Source organism: Centropristis striata, chromosome 9 (assembly GCF_030273125.1).
Source record: "Centropristis striata isolate RG_2023a ecotype Rhode Island chromosome 9, C.striata_1.0, whole genome shotgun sequence".
NCBI classification, from domain to species: Eukaryota; Metazoa; Chordata; class Actinopteri; order Perciformes; family Serranidae; genus Centropristis; species Centropristis striata.
In genome coordinates, this window is record NC_081525.1 from 16864280 (window position 1) to 16886257 (window position 21978).

General features: G+C 39.7%; 1 protein-coding gene across 4 annotated transcripts in view; it reads left to right on the forward strand.

The window, feature by feature from the left end:
• The window catches only part of tp63 (tumor protein p63), a 36425-nt gene that overhangs the window by 5773 nt on the left and 8674 nt on the right, over nucleotides 1-21978 (forward strand). For all 4 annotated transcript variants that reach the window (XM_059341634.1, XM_059341632.1, XM_059341633.1 and 1 more), the window contains exons 4-6: nucleotides 11176-11433; nucleotides 20750-20936; nucleotides 21041-21156. In XM_059341634.1, the coding sequence (XP_059197617.1) occupies nucleotides 11176-11433; nucleotides 20750-20936; nucleotides 21041-21156 (561 nt within the window). The remainder of the gene's footprint in view (nucleotides 1-11175; nucleotides 11434-20749; nucleotides 20937-21040; nucleotides 21157-21978) is intronic.

Consider the following 21978-nt stretch of genomic DNA (forward strand, 5'->3'; position numbering starts at 1 on the left):
GCCAGCAACTTGGGCAGCATCCGCGTGGGTCGAAGAGCTCGCTGAGCTGCCGTGGCTTCTTGCCAATCACCAAGCCCCGATTGTTAGTGTCTGTTTTGATGAAGGTGGTGGGCAAAACCACCCTCACCCGACCCCCCTTCACGTGGAGGTGTGCCTCTTTCATGAGTCATTAGAATGTAGCTCACTGTTTAGTGCCCTGGGGGACTTATTTGTATTGTGTAGGGTTTATGTTTAATCTGAAATTCCTTTTTCTTCTGGATTTTTTTTTTCTGTAGCTGCAGGGCAACAATTTAACGCAGCACCTGCCTCTCTCGCAGAGGTCCCAGCTCTCATCTATCAGTACGTGTCTTCTCTATGTAAAGGTGGGGGGTGGCAACAAGCAAGCAGAGGGTAGAATAACATGAAGGAATGCAGCAGAAATAGTGGCAGGAGAAACGCTATATCCTACCCCAAACAGCTGATTTTACACCCAGATAAAAGCTCTGATCAGCTGTGCGTGGAAGACGCAGTGTCGAACATGTCGAGCAGAGCGACAGAGGTACTTTTCATACCCAGGATAAAGTTTAAACAAGTTTACAGCAGAGTAGCTCAATCAACACACGGCTTGTCTGAGATCTAATTACATGTTTGTGTTTGGATTCATACTTTTTTTTCACCACACCTCTGGTGTCTTATGCTGTTCAGATGATCAGCTTTCTCTGCTGTCTCCTAAGTTTCACAGATTTTCTGTCGAATTTTAATGCTGTCATCTGCCACATGTGGTGCAATCATTTCCGTTACCATGCCAGCGTCAGACGTTTGTCTTCTTTGTCATTTGCAAAGCCTTTATGAGTCATTACATCCAGCTTACCTGAGAAAAGTATGTTAAAAGTCCATCTTGCCCTTTATTGTCTGAACATGCAGATATTTTAGGTAACTTTTTCACTAAAACTACACTTTTTAAAGTTCAGTAACCAGAAGCACAAACTTGATTATTCATTTGGGGCTTGCTTTGTTTAATCCAAAGTAAGCCTGTGCATTAACTACCCAACTATAATAATAAGTTCTTTTTGTATTTTTTCATGCTCCACCAGTTTGCCTGCAGCACATTAAGAAGTGTTTTTTAAGGCGTAGCACCAAAGAACGAGTGCTTGTTACGGTCCACTTAGATGACTGTTGAGTCAGTGAGACCTCATCTGACTGTGGGTATGGGGATGCTAAAGCCTGAGCCCCTATTACCCTTATGTCTTTTATTTTTTCTTACGTCTTTCTTACAGCTTAGACCCGACTTACAGCAGCATTATATCATGCCAGGTTCAACTGAAAAAACTTGTAGGTCACACCCTTTAACAGAGAGTGCGTGAATAAATCTTTCAGCAGTAATTCCATAAATGGGAGTTAAACTACACTTAGGTGGATTCAGGGGAGGAAAAAAAGGTCTCAGTAAGGTTGGAAAATAGTACATTTTCTTCAAAAAGGCAGCTGATGACTTGAATACATTTTAATGTTTAGTTTTGAAATAATTTAAACTCCAATAATAAAGTTACATGTAACAGAGTTGAAAGTAAAAAAAAACAAAACAATACTACTCAACAGCACAATCATTGGTTAGGGACATTCTGACCAGGAACTAAGAAAGCCTAACTAAATTCATAAACTAAATTAGGAACTAAAAAGTCCCTTTCATGCTTTTTCACGGCATCTAAAAAACATGCTGATAAGGCAAATTACCACCAATAATAGATTGAACCGTGATTTTGTTTCAGATGTCATTTTTGCATGCAACATGGCAACAACACAGAGTTCTTTTAAATGAACTGTTGTGTGATGTTTGAAAGGAAACACCTGAAAGACAACACCTGTTTCCAGGTAGAGATGATCTTCATTTTTACTTTTGTTAACCCTCCTTTTATTTTGCAGGTCAAATTGACCCATTTCAAAGTTTAAAAAAATAAATTGTTAAAAGTATTTTTTCAGGATGAAACGTCTTCTGCTTGGCCTAGTAAGTGTAATCAACATATACAATGAAAATGGTTATATTACATAGATACTGTTAAATGGTCAATCTGACCCTGAACAGAAGAGGTGACTCGTGTTAATTTACCAACTCACTCCATAAAAGAAAAAAATCTAAATATAAAATAATATTTTTAATAATTCAATGTCATGTAAAACCATTCTATTTTATATGTAGGTCTTACCAATGTACATAAAATAACATTTTACATGTATTTTTCATGAAAAACGAGTGAATTATCCCCATTGAACCATGATCTGTGAGAGGTAAAGAACACAGTTGCACTAAATATTGATTGTAATGGTTAGTAATGGAGTTGATCATGAAATATAAACAATGTTTATTGGGATTTTTTGGTTTTTGACACTTTTGGATAATTAACATACCCCGGGTCAAATTGACCCACGAACATTTTTGTTGTTCCTGAGAAACGAACATAACAGGATGGTTAAGTATGTAAATATAGAATTTCTCTTTTTCACATCTTTATTTATAAACTAGTCACTGAAACGTTAACATTAAACAAACTTCCTGATGACTATAAGTAGCTACAGCCAGTGCTTTCATGCAGTATGAAGAATGTATGCATCTCGTGGCTCCATCCTGATAAAAAAATCTGGCTTTTTTTTGGCTATTGTCAACTATTATGAAATTAATTGTTTGCTTATACAATGTCAGAAAATTGTCAGAAAGCACATTGGGTTGCATGATAATTAATAATTAAAGTTATTGTTTGAATGTCTTATTTAGTTAGTCCAACACGCAAACATAATCAGTTTAATTATTTAATGATTTATACAACAGAAAAGCAGGAAATCTACATATTTTCCATTTTCTGTAAAAACTTAAACTAGATGGGATTATTTTTCTGCCGTTCGACTGATCGATAAGTCGACTAATCATGGCAGCTTTATTAGAAATGACCACTACTACAGTTCACTCTCCTGATTACGCAACAAAACAACTCATTACATACTTTAATTTGACCATGAACACCTTGAAGTCCCATATCAAATACTAATTAATTAATTAATAATGAAATGATGGCTGATAAATTACTAATTTCTTTGTGTATGGTAGAATTTTTCTTTTCCCTTTAAAATGTTTATGGCAGCTTTTGAAATCAAACAGTCCAGGAGGAGTTTTACGCAAAGAAGCTTAAGTTATTTCTTTTAAACAGGAGCACTTCAGGATTTGGTGGCAGGTGATTGTTAGGGTTTTAGGAATTGCCACCCAAGTGATGCTCTCTCTCTCTCTCTCTCTCTCTCTCTCTCTCTCCCTCTCCCTGCGTCTGTCAGTGTGGATGGGAGCTCACACTGTTTTCAGGGCAGGTGTCTGCGCCTTCTCAGCCACTGCAGCCTGACACTTGATACTAAACTAATCTAGCTGACTTAAGGAACAGGCTCTTTAAAGGGAGAAAACTTTAGTAAAGCCTCTTTTGTCTGAGCCCCTGGATCTGCAGCCTGGTCCGACTCTCTTCTTAGCTTTTTCTCACTGCTGAAGCATCTGAGGTGATGCAGTTAATAGAGACGTGTCAGTTTAGAGTTTAGGATGGGCAGGCTGTGTGTTGCAATTCACTGTTTTTTAGGGGTCATAAGCATTTTTCGTCCCATGAACAAGCAGCAATTTTACGATGATTTTGTTATTTGCTTGGTTTAGCTGTATGTTGATTTACAAGCCCACTGCAGTTTATTGAGCCTCAGCTGCGTTATACAGCCAATATACTCAGTCTGTCCTGAACACAGCTACTGCTCTGTTTTTTACTCACGCCTCACCCTCACTCAGTGCTCTAACTTCTTTTCAGATGCCAATGTTGTTTTAACATAATTAGAAGTTTGTTTAGTTAAACTAATTATCACGCTCAAAAGGTTTGGCCAGGTCTTCACTGAGGCCGAGGTACCTTGGGAGGCCATTGAAATTGGGCCCTTTAAAGTGTTGATTTGCCTTTGTGAGAGGCTGACCTGTAGGCTCCTTGCCCCGGGGGCCTGACCAGGGTGTGGCTGCTGATTGGAGACACTGGCCACAGGTCATAGTTGTGGCTAAGTTTTCAGACAGCTTTCAAATTGTTCTGACCACAGGGCAAGAGTTTTACTCCCGCCGGCCCTGTGGTGATAGGAATGATTTGTGTCCCACTGACCTGTCTCCTCCCTTGGTGTCATCAGCCAGTATTACCTCACTCCATATTTCTCTTACAGTAGAATAAACATTCTGTCTACTTTATTATTCAAACCTACAGATGCATTTTTGCTTGTTTGGCAAATAGCTCTGTAAGGTATAGGAGACTTCACAGCACCAAGCATTTAAAGTTTGGTTGCAAAAATACAGTCATGGAAAAAATGATTACAAGACCCTTGCTTTCTTTATTTTCTTGTTCATTTTAATGCCTGGTACAACTAAAGGTACATTTGTTTGGACGAATATAATGATAACAACAAAAATTAAATTAAATTAAAGAGCTGATATCTAGAAATTTTCTATGGTTTTCTTGATAATGGTTTTGGTTATTATCAAGATAACCATGGAAAATGGCTAGATATCAGCTCTTAAATTAAACTCTTATGAGCTATTTTTGTTGTTATCATTATATTTATCCAAACAAATGTACCTTTAGTTGTAGCAGGCATTAAAATGAACAATATATATTGAAGAAAACAAGGGTGGTCTAATTTTTTTTTTTCCATGACTGTATGTCTGCAGTAAGATACAACAGTATAGACAGGGCCTTTTTGTAATTGGTTGTAAATTATAGCTCTTTATGCCCATCCCACTTAACTGTGCTCAAAAATCTCAGCTTCCCAGTTTAAATATTGAAAATAAATGCAATAATCTAATTATTCTTATGTTCATGGGGGGTTTTATTGGTCTTGTCACATTTCTTAAGCGCAGTATCTTACAGTATCTAGACACAATGCATGTTTCCAAAACAGATCTACATCAGTCATCTCTGATAGATACAAGCAATCTACAGGAGTCACATTGTTCTTCTGGGGGGTTCTGCATTAGTATTGCTTAAGGGGTACAGAGTGGAGGAATTCTTATGCTAACTAGCTACTGCAGGTATATTCTCCCAATCTCCCACTCCACTTCTCACTCTGGGGCTTGCTGACCTAATGGATTTTTCTCAAAATGGATGAATATTTACTCAAATGTTGTTATTATCATCCGCATTAACAGAATTTGCCCATCTTGTATCCATGTGGATATAATCAGAGTTGCATTAAATATCCTGGCTTACTTAACACAATATATTGCAGGAAGAAATTACTGACTGAGGTGCTAAGGTTTGCTATATTTTTTGTTACTTCGCATATTTCGTGCCGTTAGGGAAAGTAAAGCATGTGCAAGGATACGATGACGGCAAATAAAATTTTGATTAAAATTTGATTTAAAATAGTAACTCGCTGCTCAGTTAATACCTTGGAGGAGCCCTGCACAGCTTCAAAGGACGGGTAAGGAGACGGTGCTTCTCCTAGAGATGGGTGTGGACTCAGGTATTGGACACAGGTAGCTCCTTAGACCCCTCCCTCTCCCTCTTCCCGGTATATATGACCTTCCCATATATTCCTATAGAAGCTTCTGCTTGTCCACTTTGTATCTGTAGTCCACATCACTCCTTCAGAGTGAGGAAAAGAGATTTGTGGAATCCTGGAGCCAGTGGAGCAAACAGCAGCAGCTCTGCTCAATCTCAGCGCCAACATGTTGTACCTGGAGACGGGGTCCACCACATCCTACAGCGAGGTAAGGCTAACGAAGGAGCTCCTAATGGGGCCTCAGCCATCGAAACCATTCCTTTAGCTGGTTCCCCAGAGCTCCAAGGGAATAATGAAATATCATATAAGAGTTAACGGCCTTTTATGTAGGGACTTAAACTGTAGATCATTGTTCTAAATAATCCAAAATCCTCAATTCATGTGTATTTTTTGTTACTGGATACTTTTTGGGGATGACCCAGATATTTAATGCTGATTAAGTAAAAGAAAATATAAATAGTCTGTTTTAATTGAATGACCATAATGCAGCTTTACGCGGCAGGAACATGGTTTTGTCTGACAGTGTGTGTCTTGGCATGCACATCTGTGTGTGTGTGTGTGGCAGTCCAGGGAGCAGGGGAATGTAAACACCTGGAGACTCTCTGATTCTCTGATATTCTTGTAAAATGGCTGCTTTCTGGCTGGGCCGTGATTTTTAGTCAGTTGGTGTGATTTTATGAATTTATGTTGTATTGTTGTCGAGCGAGTAAAAATGTTGAATGAGAAAATCTGACTTCCAAAAAGGCTTTGGAGGGTTTTGATTTTCTGCAGCGAGAAGCTTCTTTTCCTTTCATGAAAAAAAAATCAGAAAGAATGAAAGTTAACATAGAAAACATGTAATTGTATGTTATTTTAATGAGTAGAAACCATGTTAGTTTGTGATTTTTTTAAATTTATAATTTAGAGAAGGGTAATCATGGAACCAAGAGTTTCCATTTGCTTTTTTTTAAATCTTTGTTCAAGATGTCTGACATTTACATGAAATGTCTTCTGTTCTTTCACAGAAAAACAAACCCTACACGGCAAAAAAAAGCTTCCGTTCTGTTAGCAAATCTGAATAAATTTTCTTATTTTGGAAAAAAAATCAGAGGTTGTATTCCCATTTTTCACTTTGAAAGTGCAAGCGTCGTGATTGATGTGATGTGATGACTGTGTTTACAGAGCTCAGTGATAAACACTTAAGTTATATATATATATATATATATATATATATATATATATATATATATATATACGTGTGTGTGTGTGTGTGTGTGTGTATATATATATGTGTGTGTGATGTGATGTGCATGCCAAGACACACACTGTCAGACAAAACCATGTTCCTGCTGCGTAAAGATGCATTATGGTCATTCAATATGGTTTAGGACATTTTATAGTTTTGCATCAATTCAATTTGACCATCATGTCACAATAGCAAGCAGGAAAAGGATAATTTTAGGCTGACAGTGTTAAAGAATTCAACAACAACAACTGTCTTTTTTCAGCAAATCTAATCTATGTGAAATTAGTTTCACAATTGTCACTATCTGTTTTATGACTTGGCTCTCAGGTTTGTTCGTCGTTGCTTTGGTGAATCACCGTGTCATGCTTCTTGTGGTTTTTTTTTGACCAAATCCTGCATCCAAACAAGAGCGCAAGAGAGCGCCGATAGATTGTCAGATTGCAGGTTGCAGATAGCAGGTGTGTCAGGTCACTGTCTTTTAAGTTGTCGAGCAGGGGGTCTTTAAGTGGTGTCCGACTCTATCCCTCCAGTGTGTGAGGTATCAGGTTCCCCCGTCCCCAGTCTCCTGGGAGCCGCCGCAGCCATTAGAATGTGGCTGGCCAGGCGCTGCTGTTTAGTCCAGGATCGTAATTGCTTTAATGGTGTGTTGATGTAGATACAATCACCTACTCTGCCCACCCCAGCAGGTATAGGGTGTAGATAGACCCCCACCCAGCCCCACCTCAACCCCCCACCCCCACCCAAACCCTGTTGCGCCTTTAATGCCTCCCTCCCCTGTGGTCACTCATCACAGTCCCCTCGATGCTCTTATATGCTGGCCTTAGGTACATGGAGCAGGTCACCAGAGAGCTTGGAATGGCAGTTATTCCCCCCTCAGGCCAAGTCTGCTCTGGTTCCTGTCGTCTATTGGTCATCCAAGCTCTGGCTTTATCAGCACTCACACTTTGTGACCACCAACAGTTGTAGCAACAGGACAACTAATGTATTCTTTGATGCATTCTTCAAATGTAAAGAAAATTTGCAGTTTATACGACTCATGGAGCATTTTATTAGTAGATGTCATGACTGCACAGTGTTCACAAAGATCAGACAATATCTGATGCCTTGTGGCACTTAATCATAATAATTAAATTAATCAGATTTCAGCCATGTCCTCTGAACTGCCAGAAATCTCACAGACATTTTTGCTTTGACAGGGGTGCAGAGAATCTCCACACGAATACCCCAACAGCTGCAGAGATCATGATTTACCTTCAGTCAGCCACACTTTCCCAAATGTCCAAAGTAACACATTGTAGTTGCATTCATTAATTTGGTCATTGGCATGCCAATATCTGCAGTATAACACAAGGAATAACTTGAATTTGTCAGTATGTCTAACTCAATAAGTTGTCATTAGCAGTAAGTTTAAAATTAGTGCTGCCATGTGTATTGTAACCTGATATGTGCTTTGGATAAATTAGATTTGTAATCAACAGGACATTACTCTAACTGTCATCAGTCTACTTTTCTTGTTGGCCTGAAATGCTTACCCAAGCATCTATTTGAGAACTCCAAGGCCCCAAACAGACTGCACAACCGTTCAGAAACTTTTATTAAAGGCTGTTGAGGATGTCAAAGCTGCTGATTTACCGTGTTCCTGCTTAGCAGCCTGACATCCCAAAGGCCTAAACACAGCGTTGGCTATAAACAGAAGGAATTTTTAAGAGCAGCTAAAGTGGTTATTAAATGGTTGCTGTATTATAGTGGAATAAGATCTGGTGAAAGCAAACGAAGAGAAGGCCTGAAACTCCCTCACACAATCTTTTTTAAAGGCTCATATCCCACTTCCAGTCAATTTAACATTAAAACATGATGAGTTTAGGTGAGACTACTGCTGGGCCTCACTATCCGGTCAATTATGGCTTTATCCTCTTTCCTCATCTTTGATCCTTATATTCATTTAGACCATGAAGCATTATCTAGTGCCCTGTATTTAATGTGAAGTATTCTATGTCAGGCAATCTGCTTTATGTCCCTGCTTTTATCTATGTTTGGCCAGCATCAGCCTTTTCTTTACTATAATAATTGGACATTGATAATTGGTGCCTGTCACCTCCACCTCTGCAGCTGCCTGCTTCAGGTCCCTGGGAGAGGCTGTGTCATCTCTGAACGGCTGAGTGCTTCAGTGCAACTGCAGTGGATTGCGCCACATTTCAAGAGAATTACTCTGATATCATGAGCAATGACTCCTCATATACGGGAAAACACCGTCCAACCAGGAAATTGTGACACCTTGTTGCTTCTGATGCAAATCAGACATTGTTTTCCTTTCTATTTATCATCCTCTTTTTTTAATTGTAATTTTATTGGGTTATCTTTTTTTGCTGTTTCGAAGCAAAAAGCAATACAAATACATTTATTATTATTTTTATTTTTTAATTCACAAATTAAATAAAATGAAGAAATATAAATTCTTTAGTACCTGATGAGCTAAATATCCCATTTGTAACAACACTCTGTACATCCCACAGGAGCGACTCCTAAATTGGTTAAACATGGTTAATAATGTAAGCTGTTGCATTTTGGTTAAATTTAGAAAACACATTTTTTAAGGATGATTTTAAGGATTTTAAATTCCATACATATCTTTGAAAATTGACTTCTGATTTCATTAAGGACACAAACACCGGCCTCTTGTCTTAAAGTCCTGTGACCCGCCCACCCTAAATGGACCTTGTGATTGTCCATGTCCTTACTTCCGCGTTGGCTTGCATTATAATTGCTACGGGCCACTAGAGGTCAAACAATAAACACAAATATGGGTTTTACAATTGATACACGGGGTCGTATTTTGGTGGAGGATAGTCTCTAAGCTTCTGTTATTTTTAGTCACACCAGTTTGGACAATAGACCGTTTTTCTCCTCTGAGATCAGATGTACATTGCAACTCTTCAGCTCATTGAGATTAAACCTTTATATATACAGGTGTGTAATTAGCCCATTGTCAGGGAGCGTGTGTTTGGGGAAGCCAATCCCGGCTTAAGGCTGGAGGGTCTTCACCAGAGTGGAGTTTTCTTTCTTTCCTCTGTGTGTGTGTGTGTGTGTGTGTGCGTGTGTGTGTGTGTGTGTGTGTGTGTGTGTGTGTGTGTGTGTGTGTGTGTGTGTGTGTGTGTGTGTGTGTGTGTGTGTGTTTGTGTGTGTGTGTGTGTGTGTGTGTGTTCCATTCACAAAACACTTGTCTCCTAACACCTGCATGCCAGGCATAATTGTTCTCCAGACGAGCCCTGGTGACATTGTTTCCGGGGGGTTAAGCAGCCTTGTGCCGCACACACTGTGACCCTCATCTGAACAGTTACTAGCTACCCTGTGGCACTGTTGCACAAATATGCTGAGGTTGACTCGAATGACCTCTCTCAGGTGTGTCTGTCTGACTAACATAGCAGCAACATTGCTTCATAATTCACCACCTTGATTAAATGTTAAATAACCTGCCTAGTCTGTGTTTTGTCGGTCATCTGGCACACCACTCACACCTGGCAGCGCAGTGGGCGTGAGCCGGACAGCTGTGGTCGGCCGTGCTTGAAATAAACAAGAGGCCCTGGAGAGATTAATGGCTGTCTAAAGTGCGAGGGCCATGGCACCTCGTCCAGGAATGTGCCATTTATAAATGGAAAGGAATGGGTTGAATGGCAAGCGGAGCAAGCAGGAAGGGGCTGGCCACGACCTAGGTGTATTCTCCATCCTGTTTAAAGGCAGATATTTTAACGCCATTCCTCTCGTCTGAATAGTTGTGGCTGTGGAAAAAGGAATCATAAGAAATGCTCGACTGGTAATTTGAGTGACTCAGTTGTAAAATCAGATTCAGTACTTCAAACCATATAGACATAACTGAGGCTAAAGCTCTCAGGAGTGATAATGTGTTGGTTCAGGAGGGAGCTAGACCATAAACAAGGCTAGATGGTTTATGTTACGCTGCTACACCATGGACCTTTTTTTTATTTTGTGGAAACAAGATCTCCCCTTCCTGTAGCATGCTTTCCTCAAGTGTTGTGAGTCTTCAGCACCTTCAGTCGTCACCTTGACATGCAGTGTTCTGTGATTGGTTTTATGTGTTCTTGTGTGAAATAAATTCTAAACACATTTCAGTCAAACAAAAACCTTTTATTAAGTAGTAAACTGTATCTTGGTGTAATTATATTTTAATTACTATAATGCCACTTACTGAAAGCTAATTCTTGCAAGAATTTATCATTAATTTGTCTGTTTAGATCAATCACACAGATGACAAACTGTTTCTTTTTGCACCTTAAATATCCAAGTTTCACACCACACTGTGTCTATTTTGACCTCTTGAAGCACATTGAAATGATCCTATACTGACTGAAGACATTCCTTTGTTGCTGCTCCCCCTCTCCCCCACCCTTTCTCCATTTTGTTTCCAGTCGCAGTACACAAACCTGGGGCTCCTGAACAGCATGGATCAGAACATTCAGAACGGGGGCTCCACCTCGACCAGCCCCTACAACAATGACCATGCACAGAACAACGTGACCGCCCCGTCACCCTACGCCCAGCCCAGCTCCACCTTTGATGCCCTCTCTCCCTCCCCGGCCATCCCATCCAACACAGATTACGCTGGGACCCACACCTTTGATGTGTCTTTCCAGCAGTCTAGCACAGCAAAGTCTGCCACCTGGACGGTAAGACACTCACTCATGCTCAACATTAGCATCTTTAATTCAGAGGTTGTTTTTCCACTGGTCTTCTGGGGTAAACACTAGCTCACTGGTCCCAAATCAAGGCCCCCTTCATCAACACCACCCATCAGGTTTCAAATGTGTTCTATGAATTTACCATTAGCTGGATATTATTTATCACTATCAACAATATTGTTTCATACAAATTTTACAATATTTTTGTTAGAGCATTTTGTCCTGCAATTAAACTGTAAATCTTTAGGTTTGTTTGATCCAGTTTTCATGTGTTTTCAGATGATAAAACTATTTAGCCATTTGTTTTAGCTGACTATTTCAACTGCATATTCATCCTTTAGGTTAACTCTTTCAGCCATTTATCCATTACTTTTAGTTAGTTAACTATTTGAACTGCTTATCATTTTTCAGCTACTTTCTAAACCTGTACTTTTTAAGATAAGATAATATAAGATAATATATAACTTTATTTATCCCGCAGTGTGGAAATTTAGTTTTCACAGCAGCTAGAGATACAGACGCATAAATATAGAAGACAGAATAAAGAATATAAAAAATAGACATATAAATACATTCTATACACAGTATATACATAATTTCTGCTATTTGGCATTTATTATTAATATACATTTTTTGTGTATATGTGTTTGTTTTCCTGAAAGTACTTTTAAACATTTTTACAGATATTGCACATTGGAGAAAAAAAAAGTTTTAGTCAACTGCTTCAACTTCTCTGCTTGCTTCACTCCCTCTCAGTGTCAACAGATTGTGTTGAAGTTACAGCTGACTCAATATATAAATATTTATACTTTGTTTTCTGATTTTCTATTTTTAATTGTTAACGGTGTTTTCAAAATTACCCCATTTGGTACAAGTATCCCTTGTTAGGAACCACTGAGCTAGATCAGCATTAAGGGAAATACACTTACTCACTTTGTTGCTAAGAGTCCATTAGATAAAGCTCCAGCCAGAAGCCAGTTAGTTTATTTAAGCATAAAGCCAGGAAAGGGGTGGAAACAGCCATGTCGTGGCACTTTCCAAACGCAGCTCAAAAGCTCATTAATTATCATGTTATATCTTGCTTGTTCAATTTGTACTAAACCAACAGTGGTAAAATGACTATTTCATGGCTATAAGCAGTTGCCAGACAGCCAGCAGAGACTGTTTTCTTTTACACTTGTAGAGTTTATTGAATGTACACAAATGACTGTGATATAAATCTTGTCATCTAACTCCCAGCAAGATAGCAAATCAGCGTAATATGTTGAACTATTCCTTTGAGAGTCTTATCCATTGACACACTCTCACACTGCTATATGACAGTTTCACACAAAGGCAGGTAAGTTGCTGCGAGCTGATCTCCCTCAAAAGTATTACTTCTGCTGTTGAACTGAGCAGTTCTGTGTTTTTTATTTGATGACTTTACTGTCGTACTAGGTGAAAATGCACATAGTTTAATAGGAGCAGCCTCATAACCCACAGAGACACATTTATGCCCCAGCTGTCATCAGAACAGGTCATCATATGAGGCAGTGGAGGTTGAGGGGATGCTTCTAACCATGAAGTCGTTATCTGACAATCTGTGCTCTAGGCACATTTAGGTTGCACAACTACATCTGGAAAGGAAGACTGTCACTGAGATGTATAGCTTCAAATAATGACTAAACCTCAGGCATTTCTGGCTAAGGTTCACACATTACACTTCATTTTGGCATTTATTTGTATCTTTAAAATAAGGGTTTGGTGATGTTTTCATATTTTAAACTACATTTTAGTCTTTTTTTGTGCATATTGATATCGTCACAATTGGTGTTTAGTGACGTCTCGGCATCGTTTTGTTTTAGTCATGGAAAAAAAAGATTGTTGAATAACATATTTAGTCCTAGTTAACAAAATGAACACTGACTGCAACACTGAAAATAAAAGTTAATGAGCATAATCTCTCTACATAGGCTTTCACTATAAGATAACATTTACATTAAGAAATATTTTGGTAGTAGATGTGTAATAGATATAGATAAGATAATATAAACTCTTACTTTTACGCTCTAACTCTCCAGGTTCACTTTGTTTGAACCAATCTGACAGCATCCAATCAAATTGCAGGAGAGAACCATGAAGAACAAATAAAAACACATTTAAGTGGAGGTCATGATTTTGGTAAATTTCATATATTATTACTCAGCTATTGAAATGGCACATCACATTTGTTGAAAAGTGCATCATGGCGTATTTAGGAGTCAAAGTTTAGTTTTGGGACTTGACTCGGGACTTGAGACTTGTGTGTGGCTTCACATGCAAAACAATGACTTGGCGATCACGCTGTTGTCACGTGTACTCATAACTTGGACTAAGTTCACTGGTGCTTTGTTGATGACAGAGGTGAACAGACTTAACAGTTGGTCCAGGTGTGGTGATGCCCTGTGCAGCTCGGTGTCACCGTGTGATGCTCCGTAAACCTACAGAACCAGCTCCTCCTGCTCTGTCATTACGCATGACAGGGCCGAGGGACAGCTGTTGCATCAGAGCCCCACCTGCTCTGTTGTTTATGTGTCTAATGTGCACTGCTGTGTGCAGACACTGTTACAGCCAAACAAGTTCAGTGTATGTATGCACCCTAGCGGACATCGTAGGTGACGGAGATGTCCTCGTACGTGTGACGTGTCTGGAGGATCCCTGACTGATGTCACAGTTACACAGTTTGCTTGTTGTGAAGATAACGTAATGCAGTAAATATACAGTAAATACAGTAAAATATTTCCAAATGGCAGTAAAATATTTCCAAATGGCAACTTGAAGGTGAAATGAAAACATGTCTATTTTTAGTGAACTTAAACTAAAAATTAGTCTACAGGGACTGTTGAAAAACCTGCTGAGCTTCACGTGGTGAATTTAATGCACTGTGCCTTCCAAGTAAACAGGCTGAACTCAGGGAGTGCTGGGCGATCTCACCTTATTCCCGGGCCACGCCGACTGTGGGATCGTGACATTTACCCAATTCCCACAGTGCCTCACTCATCCCTCTCATTTTCACAGTCCAAAAACAAAAGTGTTTGTCTGATGTGCAACTGTGAGGAGGTGAAGAGTGTGGTTTGTGAGAGGCACGCCCCACAGCCTGAGACACATTGTTTGAGGACACATCCCCATCAGAGACACATGTAGTGCAACAGACTGTGTGTCCCATAGTCAAAACAAATGATGCAAGACTGGTTTGATTGGTCTGACTTACATGGAAAAGTAGTGGATTGTTACTTATTATCGCCATACAGAGTGAAGTGTTTATCTTTCCCTGATGCCTTAACTTTATATTTTAAGCAACAGTTACCTGAAAATAAACAAAACATACATGTTGTAAAGTCTAGTAATACAAGAAGAATTCAGTTTTATTGTCTCAGTGGTAACTTTGAGCATGGCTTTAGGAAATGAATAACAACAATGAAACTGTAAAATATATGGAAATAAATTACGTTTGTCACACTATTAATGATACTTGCATGATTATTAAAGCAAGTTTATTCAGGTCTAAAGAGTTTATTTTTGCAAAACGTAAATAGCGCAATACAATAAAAACAAAAGATTTTGAATTTTGTTTTTTAATTTGAAATATGAAGACAACCCAACATTGGCATGAAAAAAATTTAAAAGAGTTACGGAAATAAAGAAAAATTAGATATCTTATCAAAACAACCCAACACTACCTTTACATTAAGTGTATTGCACACACAAACCCACAATAAAAGGGGGAAATTAATAACGTTTGTCACACTATTAATGATACTTGCATGATTATTATAGCAAGTTTATTTGGGTCTGAAAAATAGTTTATTTGGGAAAATAAATATTTTTTTCAAAACAAACCAACACTAGTTTGACATTTAAATATCTTATCAAGACAACCCAACATTTGCATGAAAATAAAAATAAAAAAGAGTAAAAGAGAGAGAAGTAACATTTAAAAAAGAGATATCTTATCAACACAACATTAACTTTTAAGGAAGATATTTAGGGAAATAAATAAAAATGAAGATTTTTTTTTTTTTTGAAAGTGAACCCTACTGCAGGTTGTATTAATGGAAATTCATCTAAAAACAGTTGAACAGTATATTAATACTGTCTCAGTTGTTTTTTCCTTTAGGTTAATGTCATCACTCACTAAAGACGCCTTACGTAACTGCAAAGTGCAGTCACTTAATCCAACCAAAGACTATTTGTCACAATTCTGCCTCACTGAACATTATTTTGTTGTGCTGCTGCTTATTTTCCATAATGGCTCACAGAGAGGGTCATTTCCCCCGCAGCAGCAACCGTAATTCCAAAGAATTGTGATTATAGCGTTGGTTCCCATCACGGAGGAGGCTCCCTCACCTGATCTGAGGAGATCTCTCGCAAAGCTCCCATAATCTCAACCCAATAGCTCAACTGCTGGACTGACGGACTGATGGCAGAGAGCCACCGAAGATGTCACCACCGCAGCTTTGCCCTGCACACTGATCTGCTAATGCCCCCTTTTGAAGGCCTGCGGGATCTTCCACAGGACTTAGTGGACTGTGTACTGTGCTTTTTGATGACTGTTCTTATGGAGACACACCTAATCCCTAACCCACACCTTAACCTCTTCCTGTCTAGGATGACTGTGACACACACACACACACACACACACACACACACACACACACAGACGCGTCAACATTTCCCAGAACTGCTCCCACACTGTTTCCTTGTTGGCACTCCTGCAGAGTCTCCATGGTGCTTGCTCTTTAATCATTTAGTTAGAAAAGAAAACTCTCGGCCAAGTCAAACGAATTAGAGATGTTTTCTCTTCTTTGCTTTGCTAAATTAATGGAGTGTCGCGAACGAGGCAGCCATTGTTGCAACTATTGTGAGGCTGAAGATTGGTTGTGTTTGCCATGCGTATTAACTGCCACCACATACAGCAGTCAAAAGGAGAGGAATGTCACGGTTTGGGCTATCACTGGGAGGCTGTAGAGCTGGAGGGATTACAGTAATGGATTGAGGGCCTGCAGATAATACTTGTGTAAATACTGTGTGCCTCTTTCCTGAACCCTGTGCTCTTGGAGTGGGCTCTGTCTTTTTGAGAGAGTTAAGCTTGATGGTTGCATCTCACATTGCGCCGGAGGAGGAGGAGAGCCCTTGAATGCTCAAAGAGAAGAGTGTTCTAGCGAAAAGGCAGCAAGACACAGCTTGCCCCTGGAACATCTGCGGGCCCGTCCCACGCCTCACGAGATGGGGCTGAGACTTGTTTGTGTCAAGAAGCTTGTCACGACTCGCCCATCACAGGGAGACAAGCCCTAAAAGCTACAGATGGGAAAAGTTAGAGGGGAATTTTTTTTTTTTTTTTTTAAAGGCAGTGTTGAAAAGGTTTTTATGATATGGGCTATGGGATTTCTTCATAATCGTTGTGGAAAAGCCCATTCTCTTACAGTTTAGATTACAAGATTCTAACTTTGCAAACAGTCCCGTACAGATACCTGCAGCAGTGATTTAACTCAACAGAAAACAGGATCATACTGTAGTTGCATAAATACAAAAATAGGATATTAGTCTGTCATCAGGAGCATTTCTTGGATCAAATCCTTGCTGAGTTTGTGGGACACACGAACCACTTTTATGTGATGGCTGAACTCTATAATAACAAAAACATGTTGGCAGATTTAATACTTCCTCGAAGGATACGTAGAAATTATTTAAGTGTTTGTAAAAGAACATTATATTTGAAAGGGAAAAACTGGATCTTTTTCTTCTAATATCCCTACTTGTTAGGATTGCAGCTTCAAGAAAACTGATGGTTATTATATCATGTATGTAAATTTGCATATCCAGCGTATTGAAAAAAACAATGCGCCTCATTTCCTCCTCGACTACCTGTCAAACTCATCGACTTGCACACACACACTCAAGCAGCTGATTTATTTCTATTGTGCAAACGGTAGATGTAGTTAATCAAATTACTTTCAAAACAGAGACTTTTTTTTCCTTCTTTCCACATACTTCCATCAGTCCTTCAGCACTGGCCACACAAACATGATTCCACATGTCAGTATACAGCTCATCACTCAAGATTGCTTGATGACTAAAACATAACATTTTTAATATAATATAATTATTAATATAGAGAAATTTAGTTATTCTATTAAACTTTTACATTTTATCCCAGTTTCTTGTCAAGAAACAGGTGTTTTACTTCTGTTTCAAGGGAAAGAGGAGAGTCAGAAAACCTCCTTTGCATTATTGTTGAATTAAACAGGTTTGGGAGAAGCTTTGGGCATGACATGACTTGTCAGGTATGAAGAAGACAAGACCAGAGGCGCCAAACTGTGCTTGTTTAAGGCCTGATGTTTGTCAGGACTTGACTTCTGCATGCGCCCGCAGCGCCTGTCAGGGAGAAAAGAACGCTACAGCTGTGGGCCTGCCTCAACCTGCGCTGCACGGGAAGTGTGTGTTTGTGTGTTAGAAAGTAATTGCACACATGCAGCACTGTACAAGCATCAGAACAAATTGTATGTTGCATGCAGTCGGATTATTAGAAGAACACATTTTAATTATTACGGCGGATTACGAGCTGCTTGTCCTGCAGAGGTGAACCGTGGCAGTCGGAGCGGGTTGTGTTGGTAAATACAGCCACTTTAGGTAATTCATCATCATTTTCCGCCTGGCTGCCACATGCGCCCGTTGAAAGCGATGCGTCACGTGTCCCCTCCTGCAAACACACAGAAAAGTTTTTCTTTCAAATGATTGTGATTAAGCAGCTCTGTTTTGTGTGCCCCGTGTGTTCCTTGGCTGTGCACTTCACATTGTGACCAATGAAAGGCTCATAATTACATGTTAACACCTGAGCACCGCACCCTGTGTGAGCCACTGAATCCCATCAGTCAACTGGCTGTCCTCCACCCTGAACACTGTTAGCTTTAGCCGGGCGCTGCTTTCAGCCGTCAGCAGCAGCTCCTGCTCTCACTGCTGAGCAAACACACAGCACCAGCAGCACATAGTTGTGTGCTCAAAAGTTTGTACCTTCAGGGCTGGGATGGTTCTCTGCAGTGTGTGTGTGTGTGTGTGTGTGTGTGTGTGTGTGTAGGACATGATCTAAACTAACTTTGGTTTTCTGCCTCCAACATCTCTGATTAGATCTTAGAGTTGTGTTGTTTTCGCCTTCAGCTACACAAAACCAACACCCTGTAATTATTCAAAACACTGACCCTTTACGCAGCACATCTCTCTCTTTGTATGCGCCTCATAATCTTCTGCTCACTCTTTCTCTTTTGCTCTTTCAACCCATCTCTGTGCTCTGCTTCTCCACCTCATTTAGCTGATTGACAGAGGCGTACAGGGAGTATCAGGTTAGGAGCGAGGGGACAGCTACAACCATTCATCTTAGACTTTTCTCTTTTTTGGAAAACTGCTTTGATTTTAAGGAAGATTCAGTTCAATCATTGTGTTGACGTGCATGTCCCTCAGCTTGACTTCAGGGTCGTATCTGTTCATTTTAAGGAATACACCTGCATTTGATGACACTCCTTGGTTCTTCTTCCTTTGATTTTTCCTTGGAATAACTTGACATAGCCTCTTTTTTGCACTTCTATAGTCTTAGTTATGTGAAATAACACGACACAAAAGAAACATAGTGAAAAGATGTTAGTATGGCTCTAAGAAATTTGTCAATTAAATCAAATAGTTGATCACATTAGCACTAAGCACTTTACCTGTAATCTTTGTGCAGTAGAGCAACGTGCAATAAATGTAATGTAATGGTTCTTTTGTGTTGTGTGATCTGATGTTTATTATGAAGCAACAATCCACTGTGGCCAAGCCAAATTTCCCTTTGGGGACAATAAACTTTAAACTTAACCTTTACTCAACAAATCTGTAAAGTTTCTCAACAAAGGATCATGCAAAAGGACAACTTCTTTAAATCTTTGTTTCTTGAAAAAAAAAATTATTCAATGTGATGAAAACTGGTTTAAGTACCTTGAACGTGCTTGATTTCTACTCCTAAAAAGCAGTATGAAGCCCTGTGATTTGTGCCCATCAGTCAGGATATCATGTTAACTAGATGCATCGTTGCACAAACGGCAAATCTGCTTTAACATTTAATATCAGCTTAACTTTGCAGCTGTGAATGTTGGAAGCACTGCACAGTGTTGTGTCAGTTCACCGTGTTCATGTACAGTTTATAATGAGGTCACTTGAGGAAAGGAGCTGAGAATTTGGGTTATTATTAACTCGCCATCTCTGTGCGAGCTGCACAGCGGTAATGTGTTTAGTTTGTGAGCGGGGAAGAGAGATGAGAAGCTAGTGTTTTGGGTTTGTCCTGATGAAAGGAGAGGTTGTGCCTGGGGAGCAGAGCAGAAAATGTCCGTGCCAAGCTTGTGTAATATTTAAAGTCAGCGCAGACAGGTACTGGGATGAGCTGCTTTTCTTTGGACGCAAACTTAATAGAGGTGGAATTTTATGTTGCATTGTTCTTGAACACAGCCCCGAGCGGTTTTCACAATGTTCACTTTTCTTCACTCCGAAATGAACCTGACAGGAAAAATTTTCCCCTCCACCCCCACCCAGTGTTTCCTGCACATAGAGGATTTAAGGCTCTGCTTACACAGCAGTGATTTGAATGGTTTGTTTACTCAGTTGGGTACTGCCTATTAGTAACAATTCAGTCTTTTCTGATGGCTTACTGGTTATCAATTCAAACAGTGGCAGGGATCAACGTACATCTATTATTCATGACTCCTGGCTTACAAACTTTGAGTGTGAGCCAGTGTGTGTGAGCAACCATCACATTTTGGCACCAGTCATCTACGAATCTTCTGTAACTCCTGTGATTTTACTCCTTCAGTCCTTTATTTAAAGTAAAGCTGAGGCATTTTCATCCGACCCCACAAGGAAAAACTCAACCTTGTTAGCTGGTAGCTTCTTTAGAAGCCCTGTTCTGTATGATGAGTGGCCATCAGTTGCTTTAGCAGAATACTCCTCCCTTCAAGATGAAAGCCAGGCCCGGTTTAATTGCTGCTGGAGGGGTCCGTTTTATGGCGCTCCACGGAAGTCCCAGAGGCTCTCCGTGAGACATCTTTGAGGTTGCCCAATACACACTTGTAGCACCAAAAGTTGTGTGTGTGTTTGTTTAAGTAGGTCATAATCACAGTCTTGTCTTTAACCCCTTTCTGCTTCAGGGGAAACCAGAAGTGCAGTCCAGCCAACAGGTGTTACACAGATCAATCTGTGCTGAAAACATGAAAACATTTTCTACATTACAACTTATCTGCAACTGCTTGTATTTTCTCCTTTCCAGTACTCAACAGACCTGAAGAAGTTATACTGTCAAATCGCCAAGACATGTCCCATCCAGATCAAAGTCCTGACCAACCCACCCCAGGGTGCTGTCATCAGAGCCATGCCTGTTTACAAGAAAGCCGAACATGTGACCGAAGTGGTGAAACGCTGCCCGAACCACGAGCTCAGCCGCGAGTTCAATGATGGTCAGTTCTTCTGATTGATTGATTTATTAAATGGCATTCATGTTTCACTTTAGTAATCATTGTTTTCTGTCGACATTCAATGACGCTACTCGTGTTGCTTCCAGGTCAGATAGCTCCCCCGAGCCACCTGATCCGCGTGGAGGGAAACAACCACGCCCAGTATGTGGAAGACTCCATCACTGGACGACAGAGCGTATTAGTCCCCTACGAACCTCCCCAGGTGAGCTGTCCATCATCGTGGAGCGAGGCCAGCTGGACGCTCTGTCAGCAACACCTCACCACCTCAGCTTCTCTCTGACAGATAGAGCAGTGACAGATTCTCAGCTCCTGACACGCAGCAACTGCTGTCCCCCAAAGTCTACTTCATCTTATGTTTGTCACCATCAGTCACATATGATATATTATTAAAAGCCACATTGCAAAGCCACTTTCTGTTCCAAAATATGGTTTCATCCTTTGAGCCAATAACCTATACACTCCGTTTGATATTAGATAGTGCCCCACTGTGCAGTTGTAATTGATTTTAAAAGGTTGTCCACCCTAAGGCTATTTATCTATATCTCTTTCAAGTAAAATTAATTGTACTTGATTTGAGCTGTTACTTTTGGGCTGTGACATCAATGTCAAATGTCAAATTAATGTTATGGTTAGAGAAAAAAAAATAATTTAATTTCGTCGGAGACTGCAGCAGAAAAATCGTCCCTGGTGAGAGCAATCTAATTTATACTGCTGTTTACTATTTATTGTTTTTTTTGCTATCCACTTTGCTGCTGTAATTCTTGAAATTTCCCGTTGTGGGAATAATAAAGGACATCTTAATCTTAATTTTAAAACCACGTCAATCGTGGCAATATTCACAATTATCCCAACAGTAGAAATTCACCATTATTAACTTATCGTGAGAGTTGTTTATTAAATCCCATATCGTCCCATCTCTAATTGTATCAGCAGAATGTGGCTGGGAACAGCAGGAACTGGGTTGTCCTTGGCTGAAATCATGTCTTTGGAATTTTAGAAAATATATTTATGAATCAAGAAAAGA